Source organism: Lissotriton vulgaris, chromosome 4_1, assembly GCF_964263255.1.
Source record: "Lissotriton vulgaris chromosome 4_1, aLisVul1.2, whole genome shotgun sequence".
Taxonomy (NCBI): Eukaryota; Metazoa; Chordata; class Amphibia; order Caudata; family Salamandridae; genus Lissotriton; species Lissotriton vulgaris.
This window is the reverse complement of record NC_141691.1, coordinates 632,060,670-632,077,416: the sequence shown is the minus strand read 5'-3', so window position 1 is coordinate 632,077,416 and position 16,747 is coordinate 632,060,670. Positions and strand designations below refer to the sequence as shown.

Below are 16,747 nucleotides of genomic sequence, written 5' to 3'. Positions count from 1 at the left end.
GAAGAAGATGAGATTTGGGTTTACAAAGATGACAGAGCAGTAATGCCAGACAGTATGATTTCTGACATGGCACGCATGTATCATGGTCCAGGACATATTGGAAGAGACTATGATTAGATTTAGGCAGATATGGTACAATCCAAAAATCAGATTAATTGCAGAGTCCTTTTGTCAAAGATGTCTTATTTGCCAGCAGATCAACCCAAAATGAAAAACTGTTGTAAGCATGGGAACCATAGGACGGGAGGGTGGTTCATTTACAAGAATACAGCTTGACTTCATTGAAATGCCACCTCACAACAGACTCAGATATGTTTTGGTGATAATCTGTTTGTTTTCAAGATGGGTGGAAGCATTTCCAACATGTCACAATGATTCAATTACTGTGGCAAAATTGCTTTTGAGAGAATTCATACCAAGTTATGGTTTTCCAGTGTCGATCGAGACAGATCGCGGCACACATTTTGAAAACAGATTGCTAAAATGGATTTGTGAAGCACTAGGAATAAACCAAAAATTGCATTGTGCCAACAGACTAGAAGCATCAGGAGTTGTTGAGCAAGTGAATGGTACAATACAAACAGGATAGCTAAAATGTGTTTAGCAACAGGAATGAAGTGGACAGATGCACTTCCACTTGTTTTGATGACTTTGAGAGGCATTCCAGATAGAAAAACAGGATTGAGCCCCCACAAGATTTTAATGGGAAGGGTCATGAGACAAGCATTTGTTCCAGTTGATAAACTGTTGAGCATTAATGATAGCGTCATTATGGATTTCTGCAAAAATCTATCTGACGTGGTGACTTCTGTGTTCCATCAGGTAGGAACTGAAGTATTTTCAAAAGAAAAAGAACAAGCTCATGATCTGTTACCAGGAGACTGGGTAGGACAAAGGTACATTGAAGAAGGAATTGCCTAGTACCAAGGTGGCAGAAGGCAAGACAGGTGATATTGGTCACAACAAATGCAATAAAGTGTAGGGGATTGAAAAGATGGATTCATGCTAGTCATACCATACGTGTGCCTACACCTGAGAATCCTGAAGACGAAGGTGATACAACAGTTGATTCAGATACAGAAGAAGAACCTGAAAGAAATCCAGATACTGAAGATCGACAAGAAAGTCGAGATCTGGAAGATCCAAATGCGAATGAGGCATTGAATGAAGAAAATGAAGAAGTTGTAATACAAGATTCTAAAGACGAAAATGATAATGATCTGCTAGAACAAGTAGCAGAAGAGGAAATTGAACAATAAGTGATTCAAGATCAAGATCAGGATAGTATTGAAAAGCAGATTGGAAACTTTGGAAGAAGGAACGAAAATTCCGAAACTGGTAAACTGGAAATAATTGAAGAAGAAATTCCAAGTACCAGCTATAAGAATGTTGTTCCTAACAAAGTGAAACTGCCGTGTAAAGAAGTACCTGAATCTGAAGAATCTGACACAATAAAACTGATAATTAATGAATCCGCTGATAACACAGAAAGTGAAACAGATGACAGTGGAGATGAATCAAAATTGAAAAGATCAAGGAAAAGAGCTTGGAGAGTGGAATATAATTTGGCAGGACTGAAAAGGAGGTTAACAAGAAAAGGAGACAACTGGCCAAATGAAAATGAAGGCCTAAAATTCAAATTGGTGAATAAAGCAAAAGAGCAGGTGAATGAGATCACAAGTCAAAGAGAAGAGGATTTAAATAAGAAAAAATAAGCAGGAAAGAGAATAGAAGTGATCAGTAGCAGGCCAAAGAGAACAATAAAACCAAATCAGAAGTATAAATCACCTGAGTGGACCTACATAATCATTTCACGAGTAGTAGAAGTAAATAGTAGTCAAATTAATTTAGACGATGAAAGTGATTGATTTTATTCTTTCAGTGACAAGGTCGAAAAAATTGTGTTAGCTGGAAAACACATTTGATGTATGACGTAAGGTCGAAGAAAAGTTGTTAGTGAATAAAGTTTTTTGAAAAAAGAGGGGAGTATATTTAGTAATTTTTCCTTTTTATTTTTAGGCTTCTGTTTTGATAGTAAAGATGCCTTATACTAATGATAATTTGAGATGCTCAATTCTTAAAAGATGTTGCAAATTGTCTTCAATATGTGTAACATTGATCATTTTAGTTTGGCTAATTTTAGCTGTTATTTTTCCTTTTGGAATAGATAAAGAGATGTATAAAGCTAACATGACTAGTGAAATTTTGATAATCATGATACAATTGATAAGACTAATACAAGTATTGTACACAAACCAGAGATTCATCAAGATAGATCTGTAGGAGATTTTTCTAGCAATACCTTTTCAAGACTTTTATCTGAATAGGTTAGGGTGATGAATGCAAAAGATTGTTACATCTGTGTGAAATTGCCTACTTCTGTGTCTGAGGGTGTCACATACAATATGCTTCCTCTTACTTATGGTATAACATGTAGTGTAATAGCTAGTTTGTTTTATAAAACTGGACGTTTGAAATATTATTACTTTAATTTAAAAGTTGTAGATAGTTTGAATAAAGTGAAACATGCTAAACAGATAACGGAATTTTTCTTAACTAGTGAACTTACTTACGAGTATGCTTTTAGAAATAATTTAACATGTAAATTAAGAACAGAAGAGAAGTCATTCTTAAATTTGGTGGAAGAGAGAAGGGCAATTTACAAGCGAAAAAGTCAACTTACTTAGGAGTATGCTTTTAGAAATAATTTAACATGTCAATTAAGAACAGAAGAGAAGTCATTCTTAAATATGGTGGAAGAGAGAAGGGCAATTTACAAGCAAAATGAGATGGTAAAAACTACTAAGTCAAAGTTTTGGCAAATGGAAGATGAAAAGCTTAATGGTAGAAATGAAAATGTTGCAATTCATATAGATAAATCGGTTAGTGGAAAATTTTGTATAAGAAGAGAATACTTTGACAATTATTTTGTTGATTCAAGTCAATGTGAAGACACGTATCGTATTACAGGGGGTTGGGGATTTAAAGGAGGCAAAGATCCAATTTTTCCTGGAATTTATTTTATTTGTGGGAACAAAGCTTATTACAGTCTCCCAGACCACTGGTATGGGACGTGCTATGTAGGTTTAGTTTTTCCCAAAACATTTTATGTAGATAGAAATGCAAAGGGCTCATTTGAAATTGGCAGTCACCTGAATAGATTTAGAAGAGAAAGCTTTACAGAAATAATGGGATATATATTTGGTGCATTAATACCTATGGTGGGAATAACCCTGAATTGAAACAAAATTTGAAAAATGTCCACAATTGTAGATAGATTGTCAACTGACACTGCAAGTGGATTTTAATTAGTAAATACTGAGCTTATTGCGATGAGGACCATGGTAATGCATAATCGTCTTGCACTAGACATTCTGTTTGCAAAAGATGGTGGAGCCTGTGGAATTTTGCATGTTCAACATTGTTGCACATATATTCCTGACGAAAGTCAGAATATAGAGATGTACATAAAGAATATAACAGATACACAGTGAAGTAGAATCTTTAGAAGAAGAGAGTTTTTCAGAACATTTAAGTAAAAGATTTGCAGTCATTAAACACTGGTTTCAAGAGATTGGTAGTTCAATTATAGGTAAAATAGTTTTTCCTTTAATAATTATAGCTATAGTGATACTTTTGTTAAAAATTAGTTGCATGATACACAAGAGAAGAAAACATGTGACAGAAAAGAAGAGAATTTGCAAACTTAGAAAAGAAAAAGAAATAGAAGAGTTTCGTAGAACTCAATATGAGAAATGCAGAAGATCAGGTGAATCTAAAAAGTTTAGAAATACTAATTTTAGGAAAGTCGAAAACATGTTCATGGGTTGAAAATGTATAAATTTTTGGGTATTATTTGGTGATTTTGAAATCACCAGATGAGGGAGTTGATGGAGCAAGGAGAAGAACAAAATTGTTCAAACTTGTGAAGTTAATCTCTCAATAACAAAGTAACTATATTAAAAGCTTGTGGTGAAATTATTAATCAACTTAGTTTAAGAATGCATTTATCATTACACGCAGGATAAACTAATGTGCTTTATGTTGCAAATGCGAAGAAAAAAATAATAAACTAACCTGGTCTATTGTCTTTGTCAGTATTAAATGCGGCTGTTTAACCCCTTCACTGCGGCGGCTATTCCGCCGCAGTGCTAAGGGGGTGGGGCGGCCGCGCGGCGGTCCCGTGCTCGTGACGGAACCGCTCTGTCACGGCACGCGGGTGAGCTGTGCTTGTGACGGAACTGTTCCGTCATGGCCCGCCCCGCTCAATAGAACGCTCAGCGCAGGCGCGGAATTCGCGCCGCGCATGAGCGGGCCATGACGGAACCGTTCCGTCATCAGCACAGCGCACCCGCAGCTGATGACGGAACGGTTCCGTCATCAGCGTGCAAAGGGTTAACTAATGGCATGTGCTTATTATGTGTGCTTATGTTATGTCTTTCGTGATAAAAGCCAATGGAGTTCCTGCTGTACGAAAAAGGAGAAGTAATTATGATGATGCCTATGTGTGCTTCTGCTAGGTAACATAATTAACAGGATTAATTAGAAAAGGGGGAGGGTAACAGAATGGGCCTCAATTCTTTAATTGATTGATGTCTTGTGTTTGTTTAATAATAGTTTCCAAAGTGAGGCCTAAAAGTTGGTTCAGATAAAATGGCTGACAGAGCTGCAGACGCAAAATCTTGTCCAGGGTGAACTTTTCACACATGCGCAGCCGAGAAGATTTTTGCTGCATTGTCATCGTGAATTAAAAAGCAGTTTTTTGGTCGCGTTGAACATGCTCATGGAAAGAGGTCCCAAGGACAGGAACTTGATTTGCTTGCCAAGATTAGGAAGTGAAATGTACAAACCTCGAGGAAAGTTACTTTCTTGAGGAAGCTGAATTGAAAGACAATAGGGCTTATGTAAAGCCTGGATTTGGTCAAGAGTCGGACATGACCTAACAAATTTATCGTGGACTGACACAGGACAGCCAATGAAAAGCACAGATTTCCATGAAAGAATGTAAAATGTAGAAAGTTTAGCTAGAAAGAAAGGTATAAAGTCTGACACAATGAGCAAGGAAAAAACTCTTACTTTCCGATTCCTGAGTGTCGTGACATGCTGATGGACCTTTGGAGCATGTAAGGACAGCAGACTTTAACACCTTCAGCGCTGTGCCAATTCTCAAGCTGTGCTGAAGGTTCTAATGAGCCAACGAGCTCATGACGGAACCGTTCCATCATGAGCATCAAAGGGGTTAAATGATTTTTCCTTTTCAGGCGAAGAGAGAAATAGGGAAATAGATTTAGGGAATGGAAAACTGATATTTTGCTAATAATTCATGTTTCTGAACTTGCTTTGATATGTCAGTCTTAATTTTATTACTCTATTAAATGCTGCTTTCTTCTTTGCACAATGAAATAAAGATTCTAAAACGTAAATGCTTTTTCCTTATGAAAAATAAAGATAATAAAAATTAGATTTGAAAGGACAAGCTGGTCTTGTTTATTCATGGTCTAGTTTCCATCAGTTGATCCAATCGCCTTAAGTGATTTGATTTATGAGTGATAACATGTTTAATATCATGCTAAAGAAAGATAAACTGCAGTTGCATATAATAATGTAAATATTTTGTGAATAGATTAATTAATCAAATCGGATTCCCTCGGATTCTGGGCAAATCACTCTGGGCCTTGCGTTGATTCGGGAACAGCTTTCATGCTCTGATCGAATTCTCTCTGATCCGCACTAGCGCCACTCTTTACAGGATTCTGGCGGCAAAACCAGCCTCATTCCACGGCCCGCGGCAACAACTCGTCCGTCAATCACCGGCCATCGTCCTCCCCCTGTAGGGGGCAGCTGGTAGCAGTTCTAATCCCAGGTTTGCCTTAACGGCGCTTCAAAGCGTCCAGCAGTCACCAAGGAAACGAATACATTGCACAATTTCTGGGGAGGAACAGCTGCTCTCAATGACAGCATCACTAATGCCTTCTATTCTCTCTTCTCCCTCTCTCCTCGCCAGTTTTATAGCTACATTTTAGTCCTGAATCCTGGGGCGTGAAAGCAGTGTCTAAAGCAGACAACACACAATTGGTGTTCTCCTTTAAAGAACACCCAGTGGAGGCGTTTCACAATTTCAAGGCATGCCTTAAAGACATCTTGGTGTGGATGAGTAAGAACTGCCTGATATTAAACGCAAGTCCCGTTTTTAGGTCTCGCTGACCCAGCGCGCATGTGCCGTCAGACGAAATTATTTGAAACCTAACTTGCAGTGTAAGATACTCAGCGTACCAAGCCAGTTAAGTGCATGCTGACAGCTGCCGTGTTGTAGCTCCCTCTCACAATCGTCCTGCTGTTAGTAAACCCAGAGAGTTCTTACAGCACTCAGGACGTGCAGGCTTTCAGCGATGTGAAAGAAGGTGGCCTACGTGCACCCATTCGCTTTTTCGTACAGCTATTAGTGACTGTAGGCATCCTGAGCTGTACATCGGGCGCATCGTCATTTCAAAATCAGTACCCATCTGCACCAGTGTTAGCAATTTGTACTGGATTTAGGTTGCTATACTGTTCAAGCTTTGCTCTCCTTATCTCCCTGCATTTTTTTCCTTGTGTCACGGTCATTATGTAGTCCCTTGAGTTTACAGCGGTTTCATCTTTAATGGTTCGCCGAATGATCCAGTTTTAAATCCGGTTGTGAAATTCTCTGTTATGTTCTTCTGAAACATCTTTTTTTAGTTGAGTTTGTGCCAAGTTTGGTGGCAGTTGCATTGCACCGAGCTTTAGGTAAACTTATTGGTGGTAAATCCGTTCTTCTGAATGGTGAGAAGGCACAGTCCTCGTTTAAATGTACTAAGGACATACGTATCAAAGAAAGAGTAAATAGTCTTAAAGTATGTAACGCCTGGTAGGATTTAGAGTCTTAGATCATGCCAGTGGCCATACTTGCTTATGACTTCATTGTTGGCGATTTGACAGGTAGGATTAGAGCCAGTCGTTCCAGTCTCTATCCCTTATTAATGTGCTTCTGTCGCTATTTTAAACCGTTTGTTTTTTCCTATCGGAGGCTGTGGTTTTGCAGATTTGTTATACCTTTTGTACTGGTGCCCGCGTTTAATGTAATATTGTATAGCAGAATCTGACCGTACAGAAAGTTCAAGCCCTCTACCGCCCGGGCCCCGAAAGGGTGGCCAGCATATACCTTCAAGGACTGGATTCCTTCACGATTTTCTGGATCAACTCTGGCAGTCTATAGAATTTTCCTAATACATGGATCAATGTTTGTGGTTATCCAGATATCTGTTATGGATCTACGCTGAACACCCCCGCTCTACACTTAATTGGCTTGTTGCAGCCCGTGCTGCTGGTCTCGGCTTGGATTAGGCCTTCCACTTCTGCAGTGATAAGGCAGTTCACCATGTCACTCCAAAAACGTATTTCAAAATCAGTGTCAATGCTTCCTTTGCAATTTTTTTTACCTTATTCATGGGGCCACTGGAATTATGCTGCAGGGGAGAACCAAATGATGCAGCATGGTTGACTGAAGGGGGTCAATTAAAAGGCAAATTGTGGCAGACTGCAACACTTTTTTTCTACTATTGCTTCATTTTTCAATTTTTACATATACTAATACTTTCCTCGACAATTCTCATTAGTACCAGTTTGACAACCACATACAGAAATAAGCAACTGAAAAATGACCAATTAACCTTTGTGAAGGGGGCACAAACACCGGTGGGCCATTTTTCAGTAACTTTTGAGCTAGAAACGCAATAAAAAAAAAAGTCTACAGATTACGCAGCAGATGAATTATGTGGAAAATGTGAAAGATTTATAACTATGGTTAAAAACATAATTCTAGTGGCCATGCTTATACCTTCTCTACAAATATGCACTCTGAAGCAGAGTGAATAGCATATATTGATCGCTTTATAAGTTCATATGTCTGTGTACAGGAACCGTGGTGGGTAGTGTGGTATATTTCCCCCAGATGTGTGTGGTGGACACAGGGAACAGTATTCCGCCACCCCGATTCTTAAAAAGAAGCGGATTTTAAACAATGTTAGACAGACTTTGGTAAGCTATGCTGCATATAATCCAAGTCTTCCTGGTGTGGTGTCACCTGAGGTGTAAACTCTGAGGCGTCTCTAGGGCATTTGCTATGATAAATATTTAATTGCAGCAACTGAGGTGTTGAGTCTCATCTAAAATGGGCCCGTTTGCCAAGTTAAGGTGTCAGACCCCGGGTTTAGTTCTCCCTAAGGATGTCCGTGTAATGATTTCAACCCCTTACCCCACTGCAAAAATGTAGTCTCCTACGCCTTTGCATAAGTCATTGCTTCCTACCTGGGCTCTTCCTTTAATTTTCGAAGCCCACCCTTTTGAGCCCCTGGATTTGGCAGACCTACATTTTCTCAAAATGTATTAGGTATTTAGTGGTTTGTCTAACGCCATGATTTTATGTTACGTTTTACTTCCAAAGTACAAGTAATTTGGACATTTTAACCTAAGAACTACTTTGTTTGGTTAGCGGCTTCTTGCTACCCACCAATTCACATTCCGTAAAGAAATTGTGCAATTAGTAAAGCAGATAAATTGTACTAACATCATTTAATCCAGCATCACAAACACTTTTGAATTCAGTAGTGCCAGGACTTCTTTTGCATTCATCTTTTATCCCCCCACCACATTTAACCCTCCTTTTTAGTTGCCTGGAAAGAATTTTAGTACTGAATGTAATGCATTTTTGGCAGTCACCTGCAGTTGTCAGTAGTAGGTTTTAACCCTAGTAAAACGAGTATGCATATCAGTCTTGACCCCGTTCCTCATTGCTTTTTGTAGGCTTGGAAGTCCACCCATTGCTTACCATTGGCTTGCTTCATGGTCACTCTCATTTACTTGCTTCTTATTGGTCAGATGCAAGGCTTCCTTCCCCTTTACGTATCTGTTCCTTCCCTTGAGCCTAGATGCATTACTTAAGTCAGTGATTCCCAAACTGTGCGCCGCGGCTCCCTGGTGCGCCGTTGGGAGTAGCCAGGGGCGCCGCCGGCGCACGACGTGGGAAAGAGCTTGTGCCGAGAAAGAATGTAATCAGGTGAGAATGTAAGCAATTAATAAAAAAATGATGCGTCTTTTGACACCCTAGGTTACCATCGGCCTGAAGGCAGCAACCAAAGCTTATTTAAATTACACAAAGGGGTGTTACAAATGCCACCTGTATGATCAGAATGAATGGTTTGACTCAAGAGCGCACAGCCGCAGTTACGTGCTTTCACGTTGCCTCTGCCTATATTTGCAGAAATGAATGTTGACCGTTACTGCTGCCGGTGTTCAATCGTGCCTCTGGGGACCCTCTTCTCAAGAGACAAATAGGTTGGTTTCAAAATACTCCTTGCTCTAAGTTACTTGTTACTTTAATCATTAATGTCAAGAAGGGGAACATCTCAAACTCGTGACCCCCAAGCAGCCCGTGTATTTCCATGCTGGCTGGTTTTCCTGCACTTTGTTCATGTGAGGAAAAACTGTACCGAATTTTACAAGTCAGAAATTTCAGTGGGCAAACTCTCTGTGGAAGTAGGCCGCATTGCAGACAGAATTAGTTTCCCAGCCCCAGTCTGCCCCTCAGCAAGGCCTGGAGGGAACCATGTAATAACCCAGACACTGTAATAACCTTTCCTTCTCAGCCTCCGTGAAAGTTTCTCATTCTTCCCTCCGAATGTTTCTCCATGTTAGTTACAAGAAGAGTAAGGCCTCTCAAATTAAACGAGTAAGTATAAAAAAACCTTTAATAAAGACTCTTGAATTGTATTGCAATTACATGGATAAAACGCTTACTACCTCAGACAAAACATCGCAGCTCAGACTGAAACAACCTGGGCATAGAGAGGCTGTTAAATCACCCGAGACTGGGCCGCCCACGTGTGTTTTATTTCTGGGATGAGCGAAATATAGGAAACTAAAAGTGACACCAAGACTTTCAGCCTGAGAAAATAAGGGCAAGCAGCAGGTGGAAGAAGGAATACACAAGGATAGAACAACGTGTGGAAGAATCAAAGGGAAAGAGAAGGAAAGCAGGATAAGGCAGAGAAAGGAGAAGAAAAGAATGTCTGAAGAGTAAAGGCAGCAACAAGAGGTTGAGAAACGAAATGGCTGAGAGGATAGAAGATGTTTTAGCTTTTTCTTAAATGAAAGTTTCTCAAAGCATTATTAACGGACCATAAACAGATACAGCTGGGTTTGCAACAATGCAAGTTTCCTTTAATGCACAGAACAGGCACGCCTACAGCTGGTCTTTGGCTCTTTTAGCGTTTAAGACCGTGCATTCTGGGGCTTGTAGTTTGTCTTTTTTTACACTATGATGAGTATAATCTCACAACTCATTGTAAGCAAGAGCTTTGTATTATTTTTCACTTAACCAGTTATAGTACTGGAAGTACTCCCAAGGTCGGGCTTACATCCCCCCCCACCGGTAAAAAAAAGTGTCATGATGGGGAGCCACGGCCAACTGCCAATTAGGTCAAGGGAGCCACAGGTCGAAAAAGTTTGGGAACCACTGACTTAAGTCCTTCCTAAGCTCATTTTCTTTTTTTTTTTATTAAACTTTCTTTCTTTTTTAAGCACTCTACCAGAGTGCACCCTTTTCAGCTGGCTCCCTTGTGTACTACTTCTTACCCCCTGTGTTCCTCCCTCGTCCATGTTGTTGCTTGCCCAAAGCCCTCCTTCCTTTGTTGGTTACCCTATCCCTTCCACCCTCCTTTCGCTGTCCCTCAGCTTGCCTACCCTCTTGTCCACATGCTTGCTCCCAACCACGCCCTCCCACCCCATTTGTCCGTTTTGCCCCTGACTTGCCCTCTATCTGTGTTGCTTCCTACCCCCTCCCCCCGTCTTTCTCTGTTGCTCCCTGCCACCAACATGCAGTAACATTGCGCTGGCTGCAGCGTATCGTTTTTTTTTACCCCACACCCTCTGTTGTCCAAGTTGCTCTCCAGCACTTGCCCGGCGTCCCAGGGCTGTTTTTTTTTAATGTGTCGCTGAGTCAGCGCGTATGCGCTGCTCGGAGAGACATTTAGTAGCGGCTTTTGGAAGTGCTCCCAAAGCGGCCACCAGCTCACGCGCGCTTCCTTGCATGCTTTAGCGCATCATTGCGATCATTTTCGCTTTCACAGCGATCATGATGTCTTTCACGGCCGCGCGGCACCAGTGATAGGTTTACCCATTTTTATTCAGTGACCTCTGACCGCGTCTCAGTTAGGGCCTCCTTATAAGTATCATGGATGCCTTCGAGGGTACCGAATACCTAACTGTACCCATTGCACTGCAGGATAGTTGGGAAAACAGAACCGAAACCTGGAACGGCAGCCAGAGGTCCTACTGCTCTTGGTATTTCACTCACCCTGTTCCCAACACCCACTCGCGCACAGACACACGTGCACTCTTATTCTCTGGCTTCTCCCTTCTTTTACCCGTTCTGTTCTCTGCCCCTCGCCATCTCCTCCACCCCAGCGCCCTGCATTCCTTCTCATCCTCCCCTTTCCGTCAATTCTTTCCTGCCAGTATGTGCCTGCCATATGGAGCCCGGCCACACTCTGGGAATCGTAATGCACTCCAGACTCCTGCAGTTGTCCATGACCGTGCCAGAGTGGCTGCAGCTGACGTTTGGGGGAGGGTTTGGGATGAAAGACAGGTGCGCTGTTTTTCCCCCCCATTTCCATCAGGCCTGATACAGATGTGAGTGGGCTGTCGAAATTCATGTACGGCGGGGGCAGGGTGGGTGGCTTTAGGATGTCTTTTATGGGACTTGACGGGGAGTGTTACGCGCAATGAGTGTGCTCCCTGGCTTATGCGCTTTGGGCACGAGCGCATTTAGTAATCCTAGGTTAGGGGGCCGTTCAAATAAATAAATACAGATTACTCATATGAAGTTGTATGTATAGCCACATGGACCAAGTCAAGTCATCAGTGCAGCTAACAATTGGTATAGAAATATTAACAAGCATTGGAAATGCAATAGGTCTCGCACCATTCGAGTTAGTGCTTTTAGAATTGTTTATGGGGTTTTTTGTAAATGTTTAGCATTTTTGTTTCCTGTAGCCAATGCGAAAGTATTACAAATAAAAAAAGCCATAAACATTTCTAAAAGCTCTAACTGAAATGGTCTGAGAACTATTGCACTGTGTGAGGGTGAGTGAGGGTGAGTGAGGGTGAGTGAGGGTTTGAGGTTGAGGTGTTGAGGGTGAGGGTGAGTGAGGGTGAGGGTGAGTGAGGTGTTGAGGGTGGGTGAGGGTGAGTGAGGGTGAGGGGTTTTGGGTGAGTGAGGGTGAGGGGGAGTAGTTGAGGCTGAGTGAGGGAGAGTGAGGGTGAGTGAGGGGTTGAGGGTGAGGGGTTGAGGGTGAGTGAGTGAGGGTGAGGGGTTGAGGGTGAGTGAGGATGAGTGAGAGTGAGGGTGAGTGAGGGTGAGGGTGAGTGAGGGTGAGGGGTTGAGGGTGAGTGAGGGTTTGAGGGTGAGTGAGGGTGAGGGGTTGAGGGGGAGGGGTCGAGGGGGAGGGGTTGAGGGTGAGTGAGGGTGAGTGAGTGAGGGTGAGGGGTTGAGGGTGAGTGAGTGAGGGTGAGGGGTTGAGGGTGAGTGAGTGAGGGTGAGGGGTTGAGGGTGAGTGAGTGAGGGTGATGGGTTGAGGGTGAGTGAGGGTGAGGGGTTGAGGGTGAGTGAGGGTGAGGGGTTGAGGGTGAGTGAGGTTGAGGGTGGTTGAGTGAGGATGAGTGAGAGTGAGGGTGAGTGAGGGGTTGAGGGTGAGGGGTTGGGGGTGAGTGAGTGAGGGTGAGGGGTTGAGGGTGAGTGAGGTGGTCAACATATGAGGTCTGAGCGTAGAGTACTCACTGAACTGAGAGGCATGAATAGGTACACTATGTTTACACTTACTGGACCATGGACTCCGCAAGCCTGCTAATGATATCGGACGTGAAAAACCCTTTTCACTAAACAAATTTGACCACAATTCGGTTGATTATCCTCATTGAAAGCCCACCTTAGCCTTTGTGTATCTGGAGAACGGTGGTCTCCATTTTACAACACGTACAAAACAGAGTGTTTGTGAGGTTTTCACCACACGAATATCATAGCGAGCTAACGCCAGAGGGTGTGGAATAGGATCACAGCCAGAAGCCTTGGCCAAAACAGGGAGCGAGCGTGGATCAGGAGTAAAATGCCTTCATTTACAAACAATTGGGTTACTATTGACTTCTCACTAACAACTCTGAAATGGGGGAAAGCCGAAAATGTAGACCTGACCAATATCTCTACAGTGAAAATACACGCTTAAGGGAATACTGAATCTGCTTACCGGCAAAAGTGCGAGCAAAGAAGTTGTGTATCGAAAATTCTGAACCTTCTCCATAAATCATTTACTTGCTCATTTTGTGAGCTACATAAGTACTTAAGGCTAATACTGTTGAGCACTAAGGGGATTACTAGAACAGACTCGGTGACAAATTACACACCCACCTCATGAAAAAATACGGAAAATGGACGACTCGCCTGGAGAAGCTACCGCTGTCACTAGCAGAGAGCGGCTTTCAAACACGCCACCATGGCCACTGCTTCTTCAGTGCTCCCCGACAACAGAGTCAGCTGACGTTCCCGCTCTATGGCTGCGGGTCGCATTAGCTCATGAATGAGGTGGTATGTAGGTGAGCGCGCGTATCCCTCTAAATGAACGTGCATTTTAGCCCGGGGTTCCATGCTCCAGATATCGAGATTCTAAGTAATTGGCACAACCGAAAACAAGATCAAGCCACAATTCCCCACACCAAACCAAAAAAAGGGGGGATTTAAAAAAAAATGCGACACGGCGGGCAGGGGAGGGGGCGGAGCGGGTAAAATAAACAAACAAGACGGAGGGAAGAGAGGGGAGGGGGGAGGAGAAATGCGACACGGCGGGAAGGGGAGGGGGCGGAGCGGGTAAAATAAACAAACAAGACGGAGGGAAGAGAGGGGAGGGGGGAGGAGAAATGTGACACGGCGGGAAGGGGAGGGGGCGGAGCGGGTAAAACAAGACGGACGTGCACGCGCTTTTAAGCTCAATGCGCATGCGCATTGAGCTTAAAAGTCACGGGCACTGCAAGGAATCGCCACGATTCCTCACTGCAAGGAATCGCCACGATTCCTTGCAGTGGATAAAGAGTGGATAAGCCCCCATAGTCTCGCTTGCTCGATGCGCATGCGCATCGACAGGCGAGACCTAAAAACCATTGGTGTCCATGGTGGATTTCTCTGTCACAAGTGTTGAGAAATCCACTGTATTAACTCTTAAGCAAGGGGTGGGATGCAGGCATGGCAAGTCCTTGTTTGCCTTGCACATTTGTGAATGCAAACAAACATGTACATTTGTGAGCATTCACAACTCTGATCTGTCCCTTTCCTGCCCTGGAAATAGTTAGAATGTTATCCAGCTAAGAGATGGTGTAAATGAAATCCCTTTGCAGGATGGGTGGGGCAACATATCAAATCAGCATCTGGTGATGTGCGTGGGACAGGCTTTCTACATAAGGAAAATGTTTTCCTCTCTGAATTAGAACAAAGGAAACAAGCATTGGTATAGCCAATAGGTCTCGCCTTTGGGACCTTATAAGTGTTTAGCCATGCAACAATTGATATTGTTGCACCAAGGATATTGTGCTGCATAACTAAATACTTATAAGGTCCCAAAAGCGAGACCTATTGGCTATGCCAATGCTTGTTTAGCCAAGCGACCCGTCCTCCACTCCTTCTGTGGTGGCAGTCAGAAATGAACACACCATCAGAGTCAGCCAGGAATCTGGAAATCAGGCTGGATAAGGAGCTCTCTTTCTCCTCCCAGATACAACATATCTCGTCCAAATGTTTTTTGAAGATGACTGCAATAAGGAATTGGATACGCTTTCTGCTGGAGTAACACCGGAAGAAAGTGGTCCATGCATTGGTCACGTCTCACTTGGACTATGCAAACAGCCAATACTGCATACTTTTTTGCGCAGACTACAAATTATTCAAAACTCTGTTGCAAGGCTAATCAGGTGGTTACCTTTGAGCGACCACATCTCTCTGCATTGGCTCCCTATAATCAGGAGGATAGAATTCAAGTCACGGATCCTTGCATTTAGGACCACCAGAAGCTTGGGACCTAGGTACCTCCAAAAGAGGCTGCAGATGTACCATCAAAAGCGAGTCTTGAGATCCAACAATCTGCGACCCCTGAAAGTCCCACAATACCGTAAAGCATGACTGGGCGGTAGATCCTTTGCGGTGCAGTCGTCTAAACTATGGAACTCCCTCCCACTCCACCTGCAAGTGCTGGAATCAGAAACAGAATTCCAGACAGTTTTAAAAATATGGCTCTTGAGGCAGGAATAGTTGGCCCACAAGAGAGCTCTCCGCTAGCGCCAGGATACCTCTGCTGTGGTGGCTGTGCGCTCTTAAAATCCTCATTCATTCCAAGATCACGCTCATCCCTTCTATTAGCAAATGCTCCCCCAGATCACTTACAGCACACACCACTTAACAAACTGGCCCCGCTCTGCCACCCCGAGAAAAACAATAGAAAATCCCCACGCATTTTTGGTTTGACAAGACTGCAGACATTTGCGTAAAAACCTCCATTTACGATCTAACGTGGCTGTTTTGCAGATTGTTGCACTTGTACTGTCACAGCAGCTGGATACATTCTCAGACATTTGTTTGCAAAGACATGCCACATGCTATTGTGCCCTTAGGTATTATCCTAAATACAGTTTACATCTATTTATTAACTGTCTGTGTCAGCCATGAAGTCTTCTATGTCTCTTTTTGCATGCGGTCAATACAGCCGGGTATTTCGTTATATAACTATTTGCATTTACCATATGACCCCCTCCTCCACGTCTGGCGTAAATCCGTTTATGAGTTGTGCCACCAATTGAGTTTATATGCCTTTTTATTCATTTTACTTACAGTTTCAGTACACTGTTCTCGCGATGATAAACTGGATTGTTTAAATAAAGTATGATTAAACTTGAAGCCTAATTCAATACATTAATGTGCTGTGGGAAACAGACAAAACATAAGTACACCAAAATGTGTAAACGAATAGGTAGACAAGAAACCTGGTACCCCAGATGACAGACACAGTGCCACTGCTCTTGGCTAGCCGAACAACAATTGTGAGCAAAGACGTGACCCCAATGCTCTCATCAACGGGTACTCCGTCCCCGGCGCTTAGAAAGTTTCTATTATCCTCCGAGGCTCGGTGATGGCAAGAAGGTTAGAATGGGTCGTGACTCTGCAGTATCCCGGACGAGGCCGCAAACTGTTAGTGCATGTTTCAGCGCAGCAGCGGTAGCTGTATAGATCAGGCGCAGGTAAGCTGCCCACTTACTCTCCCCCATGTCAACGACACCGGCTATTGCCTCACTGTGCTTACCTGAAAGTGGTCAGAGAGAAGCTGTAACCGCGCTCCGCCGCCATCTTCTCAGCAGTAGTGAATGTGAAACACCAGAGAACCCGGCTGCTACCGCGTGGAAATAGATAGAGGACAACAAGGAAGTATGAACTTGCGAAGAAGCAGCCTCCATATTGGAATAGAATTTACGTTCTTGTCCATTACTAAATCCTCAGCATATCCGTTTATATAATTTTCAATAATATTTATAAGAATCTTCCAATTACTATACTATACTTCTTCAGTTCATTAAAAAATAACATACATTTGTGATATAGTTTCCAACCCCACTACACGCATATATTTCCTCGAATCGAAGT

General features: G+C 42.8%; 1 protein-coding gene across 1 annotated transcript in view; it reads right to left on the bottom strand.

Moving 5' to 3' along the window:
- The window catches only part of PSMA2 (proteasome 20S subunit alpha 2), a 161,210-nt gene extending 144,621 nt beyond the window's left edge, over positions 1-16,589 (bottom strand). Inside the window, exon 1 of the mRNA XM_086964872.1 lies at positions 16,410-16,589. Coding sequence (XP_086820998.1) covers positions 16,410-16,453 — 44 coding nt within the window. The 5' untranslated portion in view covers positions 16,454-16,589. The remainder of the gene's footprint in view (positions 1-16,409) is intronic.
- Positions 16,590-16,747: the final 158 nt, after the last annotated feature.